This window comes from Paroedura picta, chromosome 9 (assembly GCF_049243985.1).
Source record: "Paroedura picta isolate Pp20150507F chromosome 9, Ppicta_v3.0, whole genome shotgun sequence".
Classification (NCBI taxonomy): Eukaryota; Metazoa; Chordata; class Lepidosauria; order Squamata; family Gekkonidae; genus Paroedura; species Paroedura picta.
In genome coordinates this window covers 40,298,978-40,313,509 of record NC_135377.1, presented here as the reverse complement: position 1 = coordinate 40,313,509, position 14,532 = coordinate 40,298,978, and the positions used below count along the sequence as shown (strand labels likewise).

The 14,532-nt window shown below is 38.3% G+C and overlaps 1 protein-coding gene across 22 annotated transcripts in view; it reads left to right on the top strand.

Moving 5' to 3' along the window:
* Nucleotides 1-14,532, top strand: part of DTNA (dystrobrevin alpha) — a 379,312-nt gene that overhangs the window by 313,496 nt on the left and 51,284 nt on the right. For all 22 annotated transcript variants that reach the window (XM_077352480.1, XM_077352472.1, XM_077352474.1 and 19 more), the window contains 2 exons: nt 3,621-3,745; nt 12,660-12,740. In XM_077352480.1, coding sequence (XP_077208595.1) covers nt 3,621-3,745; nt 12,660-12,740 — 206 coding nt within the window. The remainder of the gene's footprint in view (nt 1-3,620; nt 3,746-12,659; nt 12,741-14,532) is intronic.

The following is a 14,532-nucleotide window of genomic DNA, read 5'->3' as shown; positions in this document are numbered from 1 at the left end:
AAGTTTGTTACCTTTTCTCTCATATTCTGTGTTTGATGTGGTGATAGATGTGTGCAAAAAGAACTATGGAAAATATTGATTTACCATTCATCTTGTCATTAAATATGTTTTTATGAAGTCAGCAGAAGTATGAGCATGTTATGTACTCAATATTACCCAATCAATACAGTCTTTGAACTTTTTTCAGTCGTTCACATGGCTTGGGGGGGGGGGGAAATCTCTAATAACATGAACAGTGCTTTACACTCTGGTGAAATAAATATATGAGCTTGCCATATTGTCAACAAGGCTATCAAATTGTATCAGCGACCAACTCGAACCACTACTCAGTCTAAATTCATGGGAATTTAGTTTATATATGTGCTTTCATTGCAGTACACATTTTCCTGGCAGTAAGTTTCACTAAAATCTATTAAAGTTGCTTTCAAACTGCTGTCCAAATACTGCAGTTTGAAAAGATTGTGGGCCAGACCACAATTAATGGTGGGGAGGTTTACAAAATAGTTTCTTTGAATCTAGCATTGAAGTTCTGAGATGATTCATTATTAGTATGCAATAAGAACACTGAAACAAGAAGTATTATTATGACATAAGCAGTATTACATATGGAAGCTGATATTGGAATTGCAAATAATAGACAAGTAAAAAGAAATGAAGAACTATAATTTTTTGCTAGAATAGCAAATTTAACTCAGTGGGCCAGAAACAACAACTAAATAATACCTTATTATTAGGACCAACTCAAATATCACAAAACTGCATACAAGCTATAGAGAAATACCCTCTACCCTCAAATCTACCTTGATATTTTGTTAATTGAAGCAATTCTTTACATATACTCCACAGACTACAATTCAAAGAAAAGACTAGCAAAATTAAAACTATGGGAGAGGAGCCATCTATCTGTCCCTAACACAGAGTTCTCCAGCTCTTAATTATGCTAATGGCTCTGGCTAAAGTAAGAGGAAAAGGCTTAAAATCATGCACTTTACTATAATGTCACACCTAAAATGGACAGAGACTGGAACAGCCAAAAGGACATTTTTTTCTTGAAACATGAAGACTAGAATGACACCACAGAGAAAGAGAGAGAGACACTCATATGGAAGATGATGAATTCTCAGTACAAGAGGAAGAAGCTTTCTTTTGGCATAAAATACTAAGGCATAAAATACTAAGCTTTATTTAGAGATTCCATCTGGACTACATATCAAGGACAATAGAAGTCCCAGCTCTGAGAATTAAGGTAATGAAAGATTTGTAAATGCTGCAACTTCAAGATTTGCTAGCTTCTCTTCTGAATACACCCCCTGAAGAGAATTACACTTTGCCAGTTCTAACAGGTTAGTGATCCCTGGCCCAAAAGAGGCTTGCCTGGCCTCAACCAGGGCCAGGGCCTTATTGTCTCATTTTCTAGTAGAACAAACTCCCAGAGGAGACCCGGGTCCTGTTGGAGCTCACTGAGATCTGCAGGGGCTACAAAATGGATTTCTTCCACCAGGCATTCAGTTTAGGCTAGGCTATAAGGAACATCAGGACCCCCCCCCCCTTACCCCAATAACACCTCAGATAGTTGAGCACTGGATTTGTCTTGGAAGCAAAAAGGCTGTCAGCTGCTGTTTTGTGAAAAAAATTAAGTAATTTAATTTATTGTTTCATTGCATACTGTTTTTAAACTTGGTCTTGCTTTCCAAAGAGCAGTAAAAGGGAAGGGCAGCAGCAGAAGCTTGCCATTCCTTGAATTGCAAAGGTGCAATTCATTGTCCCTACACTAGGTACCATGAGTGAAGTGGCAGATGCAAAGTACTAGATTTACAGTTCTGACTAGCAAGAGGTACTCTTTCAGATTTGTTGGTGGAGAAACTACTACCCAAAGAAAAACATGGTACCCCCTGAAAGTAAGGAAAAGCAGCCATGATGCCATACAGAGACTTGGGACAATGAAGAGGTTTTCCCAGCCTTCTGGAACCAACAAGGAATGGGGCTTGCAAGTTCATTCCTTCAAACAAGTTTTTGAATTCTGCCAGAATTCTTCATCCAGTGGTGAGAACTGGAAAAAAGAAATAAACTTGGCTTTTAAAGCTTCCTGCGGTACATGGTATAGCATGACTTGTATTTCTAGATTTTTCTTTGGATCTACACAGCTACTTGAAACCTCAGCTGGTTAGATACACCAGAAGATTTTATGTAGTGGAGACCTCTGAACTTATTCTGAAAAGGAAGTGGATAGCCTGATTGGGGTCTAATTCCCACAATTTCAAATCAGCCTTATTTTTCAATCTGGAATCATTTTGCAGAGGGGGAGTGTCTCCCTTGATTGGATGCCGTGACAATATTTAATACAAAACCCTTTGTAGGCCCATGGGCACTTCACTTTAACGGTAAATTGCTCTGAGTGCAGTTCATGCAAAGGTGTGCAGTTTTGCATATATTGTTTTATAGTTAAGGCTCGATTGCCTTTATGTTATTATCATTATCAATAATAATAATAATTAAGATGACGATGATGATGATTTTAATCTTACCTTCCCTGAAGGCTCAGGGCTGGGAACAACGTATATAAAAACTATAAATAACAAGTGTCACATTAAAACATTCATTTTAAAATATCCCCAAATCAGATTAATTTAAAACCGCCTTAATTTCCTAGTGGGACACTGCAGTTGACAAGTACAGTGGAAGCTTGGCTGATGTTCTGAGCAGAGAGGCCAGAACTTCAGTGTCATTTCTGGCCTCAACTGTAGGTCTGGGGGAACAGCTCTGTTTTACAGGCCCTGCAGAACTGTCTCAAGTCCCAAGAGAACTCTGCTAATCTAATTTGGTAGTTGATGTCTTTGCTGAAAAATTCCCATGTAGACTTGAGAGACCACTAAAGAAGATATACATGTCCTTTTGTTCTTAACACTTCTATGACTTACATGATTTACATAAATAACATAACTGTTTGATCACATTTAAATCTTTGTTTACTGCTCAGATATAGACATTTTGCCCCAACATTGTACCCATGGAGAGATTCAAAGTGGGTCCTAGAATCCTTTGCACATTTCCCAACACCTCTAATTTCGAGTGAAGATAAATTATATACCGGGAGATTTTGTAAATATCTGAATGTAGAAGCTTTCCTTACTCTGAAAGATTAGGCCTTCTTTGAAGCTATTGAACTGATGTAAGAGGAAATAGAATGAGCCTCTTGTGGCGCAGAGTGGTAAGGCAGCCGTCTGAAAGCTTTGCCCATGAGGCTGGGAGTTCAATCCCAGCAGCCGGCTCAAGGTTGACTCAGCATTCCATCCTTCCGAGGTCAGTAAAATGAGTACCCAGCTTGCTGGGGGGTGAACGGTAATGACTGGGGAAGGCACTGGCAAACCACCCCGTATTGAGTCTGCCATGAAAACGCTGGAGGGTGTCACCCCAAGGGTCAGACATGATTCGGCGCTTGCACAGGGGATACCTTTACCTTTAAGAGGAAATAACTCAGGACCTAAACAGGGCCTATCTAATTTATGAGCTTTGGGGATGAAAGGTGTCAGTAGTAGAGTATCATTTTGTTTTCCTGTAATCACAACATCAGTTTAAACCTTATCTGTCCAGATTACCTTTGCCTTCCTTATTCCTCCCAGAAATCACCTGCTAAGAAGTTAACGAATGCACTTAGCAAGTCTTTAAGCTGTGCTTCCAGCCGTGAACCCTTGCACCCAATGTTTCCAGACCAGCCTGAAAAACCTCTAAACTTGGCTCATATTGTGTAAGTATCTGGGCATGACAGATATAAAAAGCCTTTGTTCTAGCTAACTTACTATTTATCTTGGTTTAAGGGCAAATGGAAGGGACATCTTCATACTGAATGTCATGATCAATCTTGTCATGGCAGTTTTCAAGAAATGGAGCTTTGTATTTAGTGATCCAGTTGGCATCAATTTATCCACATGTTGTTGACGGTAAATGTGAAGAAGGGCCGTTGTTTTTAAAGTAACTGCTTGAAGAGGTTTGCAGAAATGTTAAAAGTTTTGTAATTTTAATAGTTATTTTACATTTTGATTTAGTGATTGCTCATTGAGTGGGGGGAAAAGAGGTAAACATGATTAAGATATCTCTTGACCAGTGAGACCATATTCTAGAAACTGAACCAAGTGAAAAAAAAATGGGACTAAAAATTATTCTGCGCCTGATAGCAAATTTCAGTATTCAACTGACAGACTTGGAGATATATGTATTTGTTTTTCATTGCCTTTCTACATAATTATTTTCTTTCTTTTAAGTACATTATTTCACACAAAGGCAATACATTTCTGCAGAAATTATTGTTTGAAATCAATGCCCTGTGGCGCACAAAAGGGAGAACACAGATGCTTTAAATTGCTGTGTTTAATTTTGTAACTGGTCCAATAACCAATACCTCAATTTTTTCCATACATGAACACTTGCTTTTAGATGTGATGAACAGCTGATGATCAGAAATAAAGTACAAAAATATGAGGACCAAGGGCATGTATAGATGTTTAATATATGGCAGGATTATGAATTTGGGGCAGGTGACTAGTATACTGCTAATTCAGCATGCAAATGTCAGCAAGACCAAAACTGTCAGACAGAAACCCTCCCTATACTAAATAATTATTATCTGAAGCCTGTAAGCAGAATCATCATACCATTAGAACAGTAGCTGGTGGACTTCTCCATAAAAGGTCCATGCAAACTCAATTGTATCTTGAATTTTCTGTGATGTACGTCCTGTTCAATTTCTGTCTGGCCCTGTAATCCCTGAGAGAACTGAGGCTGAGAAATTCACAGAATAGCAGAGCTGCAAGCCTACGTTATTTTGCAATAGGGTTCTCAGAACTGTTCAGTGTTCACATTTTCCAAAACCAGATGTGCACTGGGGAAAGTTGTCCAGAGCACAGATCTTCCCCAGGCTATCCCAAGTAATGGCATGTGGATTCAGAGTTAAGTTAAAACACAGATAGCTGAGTTAGTACAATTAAAAAATCTAAACAGGAACTGTAAAACAGTACCTGGATTAATTGAATTATTGAAAGTTTTGGGTAACACAAATGGTAAGGCTTTATCAGGGTTACCACTACAGAGTAAAGAAAGAGGCTTGTGTGGTTACCAGTTCCTTTATACAAAACATTGTTCATGTACTCAGTCATCAGTTCGTTGTTTTGGAGATATATAAACATTCCACTAATCAGATGTTTGGACAGGAACTATCTGACAAGAACAATTTCCAGTATACCCAAATTCAGATTAGTTAATGGATTTTCTACTGTAATTATTTTACCATTATATAAATGACTTAAAGTGGCTCAGATCTCTATTGCAAGGATTTATTTTCATGTTCGATTTTTTCATTTGCCTTGTCAATTTTTTTCTTACATATGGGTGATCATTCTGTATTTACACTTGCCATTGTTGTGTGTGTTATGTCATATTGTAATTAGAAGGAATGTTGTGTTACATAATAACAGTCTATGGCTGGCTGCATTGCTGGAAGTCACTTAGCCGCTTTGGCATGAAGGATCATACACAAATATTAAATACTGTGGGGTGACTACTAAGTAAGATCATTCTAAAGAAGTAAGCAATCATTACAAGCCTTATGTGTGTTGAACCTAGTAATAAGCATATCTATCATGAAAATATTAGCAAAAGCCATAATGAACCTGTGAACCGAAAGAGTGTAAAGAAATGACTGGAGAGTCAACAGGTATCTTCCCTCCATTGTATGAACTGCCTGGTTACACCTGGTTTCTGCTGCCTGTTTAAATCAATATTAATGTACAAGTGGATCTATCCTCTTATGCCATAACTGCAAAGAACTTAGTAAGTTTTGGTGAGGAAGATTTTAGATAATGTTCAGCAACATCTTGACCCATATGCAAATTTTTTCTCAGTAGGCCTTCTATATTTATTCATTTATTAAAATAGCTCTTGTTTTTCCTTGTGACTTAAATACACTTACACATCACAATTAAAACAATATAATAAATTTTCAGAAATCCCTATCCCCCCCAAAAGAGGCCCCGGGGAATTAAATCGCCTTTAAACACTTCCTAAAAATATCTAAAGACAGTGATTTCCTCATGATGTCCATTCCACACAGACATAGATATAGAGTTCTAAAATCCAGGCTCTAATTAATCCCAGACAGACCATCATAAATGAGAGAAGATTCAGTAGGTGGCAGTCTGGAGATTGTAATTGAAGAAGAAGGGTTGGTTCTTACCAGAAGTCTGGTTCTCTACCAGAAAGAGTCTCAAAGCAGTTTATAATCACCTTTCATTTTCTGTCTCCACAACAGACACCCTGTGAGGTAGGCAAGGTTGAGAGAGTCCTGATATTTCTCCTCGGTCACAACAGCTTTATCAGTGCTGGGACAAGCCCAACGTCACCCAACTGGCTGCATGTGGAGGAGGAGTCGGGAATCAAACCCGGCTCACCAGATTAGAAGTCGGCACTCCTAACCACTACACCAAGCTGGCCCAGTTGTTAAACTGGGATATGTGATGAGACAATCCTTTAGTTGTCTGGTTCCTTGGCCGTGAGGATATAATCCTAAAAATGTTTTTTTCTGGAACAAAAGTCAGATGATATGGGCTGGAAATACTATTTAAAAAATCAGTGTAGTATTTGCTAGTTTCAAGTTCTATAATTTTGGTGACAAGTTGCACATTAGTTTTAGGAGATAAAGTTCTTTATATACTGCATGAACCCAATGACTTGGGGGGGGGGTATTTATCTGTTAGCAGACCTAGACCATCTCTATGAGATTCAGTTCTTCAGATGCCCTCCCCAGAAACAGTGGTTCTGGGGTAGGTAACTACTCCACATATTCTCCAGGAAAGACTAGTACAAAGCATTTATTCAACCTGTCTTCATTTTCCCCATCTTCCTTTAGTAATATTTATACTTCCTTGTCTAGTGACCAGACAATGTCCCTGACTGGTTTTCTGCTTCCAATGTATTCTGAAGTTTACTTGGAATATGTGTGCATAGGATGTCAGTCTGAATCATAACTGGATTGGATCCAGTATGCTTGAGAAGTAGAAAATATACTGAGATATGAAAAGGAATTTGTTCTTAAAAGGATATCATAAATCAGTAATTTGACCTATTCTGGCCCTACAATATTCCTCATTTTTAGAGAGCAATTTCATGTACCTGGAAATTACAGTAAAAGCGATTGATTTTATTGAAATTGAAAATTGTATTTAAGTATAATGAAACCCAAATAAAAATGTAAAAGTTTTGTAAGGGCATCTTATATATTGCAACTAACAAATTTACAGAGGGGAAATGATATGCTGCATGATTATATTTAAGAGTAAAAGAGTAACTTTTACTCTTAAATATAATCTAAGATGAGCGTATCATAATAACAGCTCAAAACAAGCATTCAAGCAAAGGGTAATTTACAACCACTTCAATGGTAGTATTCATGTAATCAAGCTCTTTTTTTCCCTCTGCAGCTCTTACTACCAGTAAATACCAAAGTGTTTTGTGTAACCACACCTGCATTTGTATTAGCATTATACACTGGTTTTAACATAGTATTTACTTATATATGAATTCCTGCTAACATAGTAGTGGCACTTTGTAATAAATATTATGTTTTAAAATTGTTAATTTCAGCACTATAAATGCTATAGGGAGACCAAGTAGTTTTACCTCTTTGTTTTATATCAGCGGAATATGCAAGCATAAATTCTAAAAGAATAACAACTGCTCTGGCTTGAAGAAGTCTCCCATTGATAATTTGTAATCTTATCTTTAAAGTTTTGCAAAGAGATGTTACTACATTTGCTGCATTTGCTGTGGTTAGGAGTTTGGACTTCTAATCTGGTGAGCCGGGATTGATTACTTGCTCCCCCACATGCAACCACCTGGATGACCGTGGGCTCTCGACAGCACTGATAAAGCTGTTATGACCAAGCAGTAATATTAGGGCTCTCTCAGCCTCACCTACCTCACAGGGTGTTGTGTGGAGAGGAAACAGAAGGTGTATGTAAGCCGCTTTGAGACTCCTTCAGGTAGAGAAAAGCAGAATATAAGAACCATCTCTTCTTTTCAGGCAGAAATGCAGAGCACTCTTCCAAATGAGGCTAATTATGTATAAAATACAATAATAGTCTAATAATCTACAGAATATATGCAAATATTTATTAATCACTTACTAGCAATCTAAAGCCCTTTATAGTATAGAATCATAGATTTAGAAGGGACCTCATGGGTCATCTAGTCCAACCTCCTGCACTATGCAGAACACTCATATTGCTCATCCCCTGTATCCTGCCACCCCCTTGAACCTTCACAGAACAACTGTGCTCCATCCTCTACATGGCAGCCTTTTAAATACTTGAAGATGGTTATCAGATCCCCTCTCAGTCGTCTCCTCTCCAGGCTAAACAGACCTAGCTCCCCCAACCTTTCCTCATACATCTTGGTCTCCAAACCCCTCACAATCTTTGTTGCCCTCCTCTGGACATGCTTCAGTTTGTTTACATTCCTCTTCAACTGTGATGCTCAAAATTGAATATGGTACTCCAAATGAGGCCGAACCAGAGCAGAGTACAGTGATACCATCACCTCCTGTGATCTGGACACGATACTCCATTTGATACACCCCAAATCCCATTTGCCTTTTTAACCACTGAGTCACACCGCTTACTCATGTTCAATGTATGATCTACTAAGACTCCTAGATCCTTTTTCCACATACTACTGCAAAGATACATTTTCCCCATCCTATATTGGTGTCTATGGTTTTACCTACTTAAATGCAGAACTTTAGGTTTGTCCCTATTGAATTTCATTTTATTTTAATTTATTTACTTCTCAAGCCTATCAAAATCATCCTGTATTCTGATTCTGTTTTCTGTTTGTTTGCTACCCCTCCCAGTTTAGTATCATCTGCAAATTTAATAAGTACCCCCTCTAATCCCTCATCCAAATCATTTATAAATATGTTGTACAACATAGGCCCCAGGACAGATCCCTGGGGCACTCCACTTGTCACTCTTCTCCACAAGGATGCTGACCCATTAACAAGTACCCGTTTGGTACTATCTGTCAACCACTTATTGATCCACCTGACAGAATTAGGATCCATACCACATTTTACCAACTTGTCAACAAGAATATCATATGGACAGGGCCGGATTTACATGAAAAGAGGCCCTAGGCTATTCCACTTATGTTGCCCTTTCACCTCCCATTTTTAACTTTGTAAATTACATGAGAGATAATAAAATACATCATTACTGTGATATATATCAATATGTTAAATGAAAAATGTTGTGATTGGTACTAACCTTTATAAAAAATGTGGAATATAGGCCTCTCTTGATCTTGAGGCCCTAGGCGGAAGCCTAGATAGCCTATAGGAAAATCCGGCTCTGCATATGGATCCTTATTGAAGCTTTACTGAAATCCAAATAAACTATGTCCACAGAATTCCCGTGTTCCAACAAGGTAGTCACTCTCTCGAAAAAGAAAGATAAGGTTGGTCAGACATAACTTGTTCTTGCAAAACCCGTTCTGAGTCTTAGAAATCACAGTGCTGCGTTCCAGCTGCTTAAGGAACTGTTGTTCAGTTTTAATCCATGTTTATTGAACCATATATAAGTTATATCTAGAATGCATACCCAGCGTTTTTTCACCTATTGGACTGTTAATTAGAGATAAGCATGAACTGGAAAAGATTCCACCAAGCTGTTAGGTTTAAATGGCTGACACCCATTTTACTAATCAATTTCGCTCCCTCCCACTTCAAAGGGGAGTGGAGCTAAAACGATGGGTGAAATGGCTGGCAGCCATTTCAGTGGTTCATTTCACTTGCCTCTACTTGGATAGCTGCAAAATTGACAGTTGGAGCTATTTAAACCTATCAGCTAATGGACAAGTTGCCCTGCTCAGTTGCTATGTTTAAATGGCCCAAACTGGACAAAAGTTTGGGAAATGTTCAGGGGACCTGCCTCCTCTGAAACTTGGTTTTGAACTGGGCCAAATTCCTGATGAATTTTGTCTCATAAGCCGGTTCATGCCCATCCCTGTTCTCAACTGTGTTTTTTTGAACAAACTCCCAGGCTTTAGCACTTAAGTTTCAAATTCAGTTTCTTGTGTGTGACAACTTGGCAAGTACTCAAGGCAGCTCAACATGACAATGTAGTAGGGATAAGGAGCACTGTTTAAATGAACACCAATCCAGATGCCTAGCACAAGGACCTCAGTTTGATCCGTGGTTCTTGAAATCTTCACTTGTGTATTATTTTGCAACTAATTTATTGTACCCCTTTTCACATTCATGCCTCAATCTCTGGTTTCTAATTTTTTGTGATAAATATTGGTGGCTTGCTGTTCATATAGAGAACTGTAAAATAGCCATCTATTATTAAATGTACTAAGCTATGTAAAATATATATGGAGTCCTATGAGATACTAATTTGTCACTGGTTTTCTTGATGTGAATCAGCCTGTAATGATGACAGTGTAACTATTATTACCATACAGAGGTAGACTGAAAACATGCAGAACCATTTATATCAAGCCACAAAAGCCCTGTTTACTGAGTGTTTGCCTATAAGATCAGAATATTAATGTTGAAATATGTTGTATTTCTTTCCCTATGGCACCTTTTTAGAAGAAACTATTTAATTTTAATTAATGGTATCTTTTTATTTTGTTTTGGCTGCAAAAGAGATACTTGGTAAGTTATCTTTCAGTGTATTCTAGATGAAGAAATAAACTTTGTAATTATTAGACTGTTGAACATAAGAGGTAAGGTTGCCAACCTCCACATCGTGCCTATTACAGCTGACCTCCAGTCTCACTGGACACCTCTCCCTCCTTATCAAGCTGCTGATTAACAATGGTTCAGTGTTTAGCAGTCTCACAATTTCCATGGATCTGCTTTGTAAACAGTCCTGAGACTGCATTCCCTCAGACTGCTATGACAAAAGCATCACATTTATATTGCTAGTCACTGAGAGTGGAGATTTCCCTCTTCCTAACACTGGCTTTTGCGCATGGCATAGGCCCATTATGCACGGCCACCGGAACGGCGATTTCGGGTCACATGGAAAACATGGATGAGGAAGACGCGATGCACACTGGTTATGCACGGGGCGGGGCGCAACGGCAACAAAACCCAGAGTAACCGATTATGCACGCCCCGATCCTGGCGCCGCTTCTGGTTGTGCCCTGGCACCCGGAAGCAGCGCTTTCTTCCGCATTTCGCGAATGCAGCTTTTTCGGCGGCATGCACCGAAGCTGCGGCCGGTTGAGCCGGCACCGTGCATTATCAGTGATTTTAGTCGCCACCATTCCACCCCGAATGTACGTTATTCCCCCCGTGCATAATGGGCCATATGGAAATCTGTTTCTGTGCATAAACTGCGTTTTCTGGAATAGAGTATTTGACATTATATTGTTATACTAAATCTGTTCAACTCAAGATGCACTTCAAAAATACTATTCAGGCCTTAATAGCAAAAACTTCCTAGAATTCCTGAATTTCTCAAAATTCCTCATATCGACCTACAAATCCTAAACTGTTTCTGAGATGAATGAGATCACACACAAAAGAATTAACAACTTTTTATGCTATTATCTACTGTCCAAGTAGTTTTCCGTGTATTTAGTTGCTGTATAGAAAAACCTGACCTTTCTCATGAAAAACATCATGAGAATATCTCTTGAAATCTTTGCATGAAGAATATAATGCAGCATGAATTTGTAAATATCTCTTCTGGAACAACACTCTTTCAAAAATGCAGATTACAGATAAATCTGTTGGTGCCTGTTGTGTTTGTCTCAGTCAGATTTGTGTTAGTCTTGTACATTCCTGCTCCCCCCTTATGTTGCTGCTTGAGGAGAAAGGGGCGGAGAGGAAGCTAACTAGATAAGAGAGAAAGGAATCTCCAATGTGCTGTTATGTACTTTCCTATTCTGTTTTTCCCATTTGTAAACATGGTGGACTGATGATTTGTATTACCAAGCACCTGTATAATGGCTGCTTTAAGTTCATATTCTGTGATGCTGTAAATGTAGAGCTGTTTGTGTGAATACATTGGGGTATGGTTCCTCTGACATTTACTATGCTATGACCATCGTATCAGGGGGTGGCAGTTTGCTGTGGCATAGCAAAAAATAAGTTTCTGCATAACACAGAGCTGTTGCACCCCACACAGAAGTAGCTTCTATGCCTCTACCACATAACCATTCAAAATCTCCTGTGAATAGCAATTTCAGGGAAAAAAACATGACTTTTCTAAAAGAGACTATGTTCCTTTAAAAGAACTACAGTAACTCAAATAACCAGAAATCAGTGAGGTATGCAAATAATTTAAAGACTGTTGAAAGCTTTCTGTATTAATTGTGTTTTATAGAGCATTTCAGTAGTCTTTGTGAAAACATAGATCAATTATTTTTCTGGAGCAAGTAACGGGAGAAAATAAATTGCATACAGGATACATCAGAATATTAAAAAGGAATGTTTTTCTAGCACTCAATTTCACAGAAATTTAGATTTATAGTAGAAAAGCTGAAGGACATTGCTTTTCTATAGACGGAAATTATTTGTGTGCGTGCAGGTGCAGTATTCAGTGCTTTGGTTCATGCTTTCATCATTATACAAACCACTTATTTTGTATTCTTTCAAGGCCTCCCAGACCAGTCACCAGCATGAATGATACACTGTTCTCCCATTCTGTTCCCTCAGGAAGCCCTTTTACAAACAGAAGGTGAGTGTTTATTCTGATACATTTCAAGATACAATAATTAAAGTTCTTCTTATGTTTTCATTTCCAAGTTCATGCAGTCAAACAGTTGAAAACCAGTATAGAAATGACTTTAAATGTGTTTGGATTGAATTTTCATTGTTAAAATAAGACTCCAATTTTTAGGCACCTGAAGAAGGGCATAGAGTTGCTTGTTTAGGTGCCTGTGTTCTGTTTTCTAAAAACCCAGAACCAAATCATGTAATCTCTGGCCATGTGCCTATTGTGTGCAGCGTGACAGGATACAACTCATATCAATTGAACCTAGAATGCTGAAGCATCTACTGTGTACATCAAATATATCTAGAAACAAAAGCCGGGATCTTAATATTAAGAAGCAAGTGTGGGCAAATTGAACAAATGTTCCTATATATGAAGTATTTGTGGCCAGCTAGAATTAAGAACTGAGCTATATTGTGAAGCCAAACTGATGGAGCTATTGTATTAATTTGCCATTGCACTAAATTAAAATTAATCACAAGAACAGCAAAGGTTGTGCTAAGTGCATCCATGTGATCTAGCATTCAGCTCTGGCCCATCAGCTGTTTTGGGGGGATTTTTAAGGAGAGCAAGAAAGCACCAGTCTCTCATTGTTTGTCCCCAGATTCTACTATTCAGAGTTATATTACTTCTGAGGATGGAGGACTCCATTAGTTAATTATTGTGGCTTAATAGTCATGGATAAATTTTTCCTTTGTCTAGCCCTTTCTGAAAGCCACCTAAGTGGATGTTACCTCAGTTCATCTCATGACGGTGAATTCTCTTTATTATATTGCATTGTATGAAGCTGTAAAAATGACAAGCACTCTATCCCTACTAACATTGCTTGTCTCTCATTTATGGTTCCAGCAAGAAATCTTAAGGGCTGTGCAAATGAAGCTAAGTGCACACATTGTGATTTGTTTGCACTGTTGAGGGTATGAAGGAATTGCATACCTACTCCCAACAAGGTGTTATTAGGATTGCAGCCTGTGAACAAAGTTAAAAGTACCCTACAAATAAAAACCCAGAATCTGCAGCATATTTTATTTGTTTATCTGATTAAATATTCTGAAAAATATTTTGAGAATAGGTAGGGTTCATTTGTTTATTTTTAAATATGTATGCCACCATTTTCAGGGGCTCAGGGCAGTTTACAACAAATCAAAGAGGTAAATAACATTACATGTAAAACATAATCAAATTACAATATACTCAAATGTAAGTCATTAAAATCCTTCCTTTGGGGTTGGGAGTGTCTTAACAGTGATGGAGGGGCTAAAGTGCTGGAGCAGAGTGTATGTTGGTAGTTGGCAGTATTAGATGTATGATTACATCTAAGATAAAATGTTTTTTTGCATTTCAGTTATTGTATTTATTTATACATTGCTGTCCCAGTGAGGACCCCAAACACATTCCAATATCATTGTTGCCTCCTCCATTTTATCCTCTGAACAGCCCTATAAAGCAGGTGAGGAAGAGAGAGAGTGACTGCTGCAGGTCACCCCATGAATGGGGACTCGGCTAGGGTCTCCCAGATTGTCGTCTGACACTTTGCCATTAGACCAGTGTTTGTAAGGAGATAAAGTGATGTTAGGTGTATCTGACATATGTGCTCATGTTCAAAAAGCAGATGTGTGCTCACTGTGTTCAATTACTATGAATTGGAATTGCTGAAATTAAGACTTCTAAGGGCCATGCAAGAAGTTCTGATGAAGATTTGGACTTTGAAGATTAACCGAAAACCAAAAATATAGCAGCATATAGGAGCCAGTTT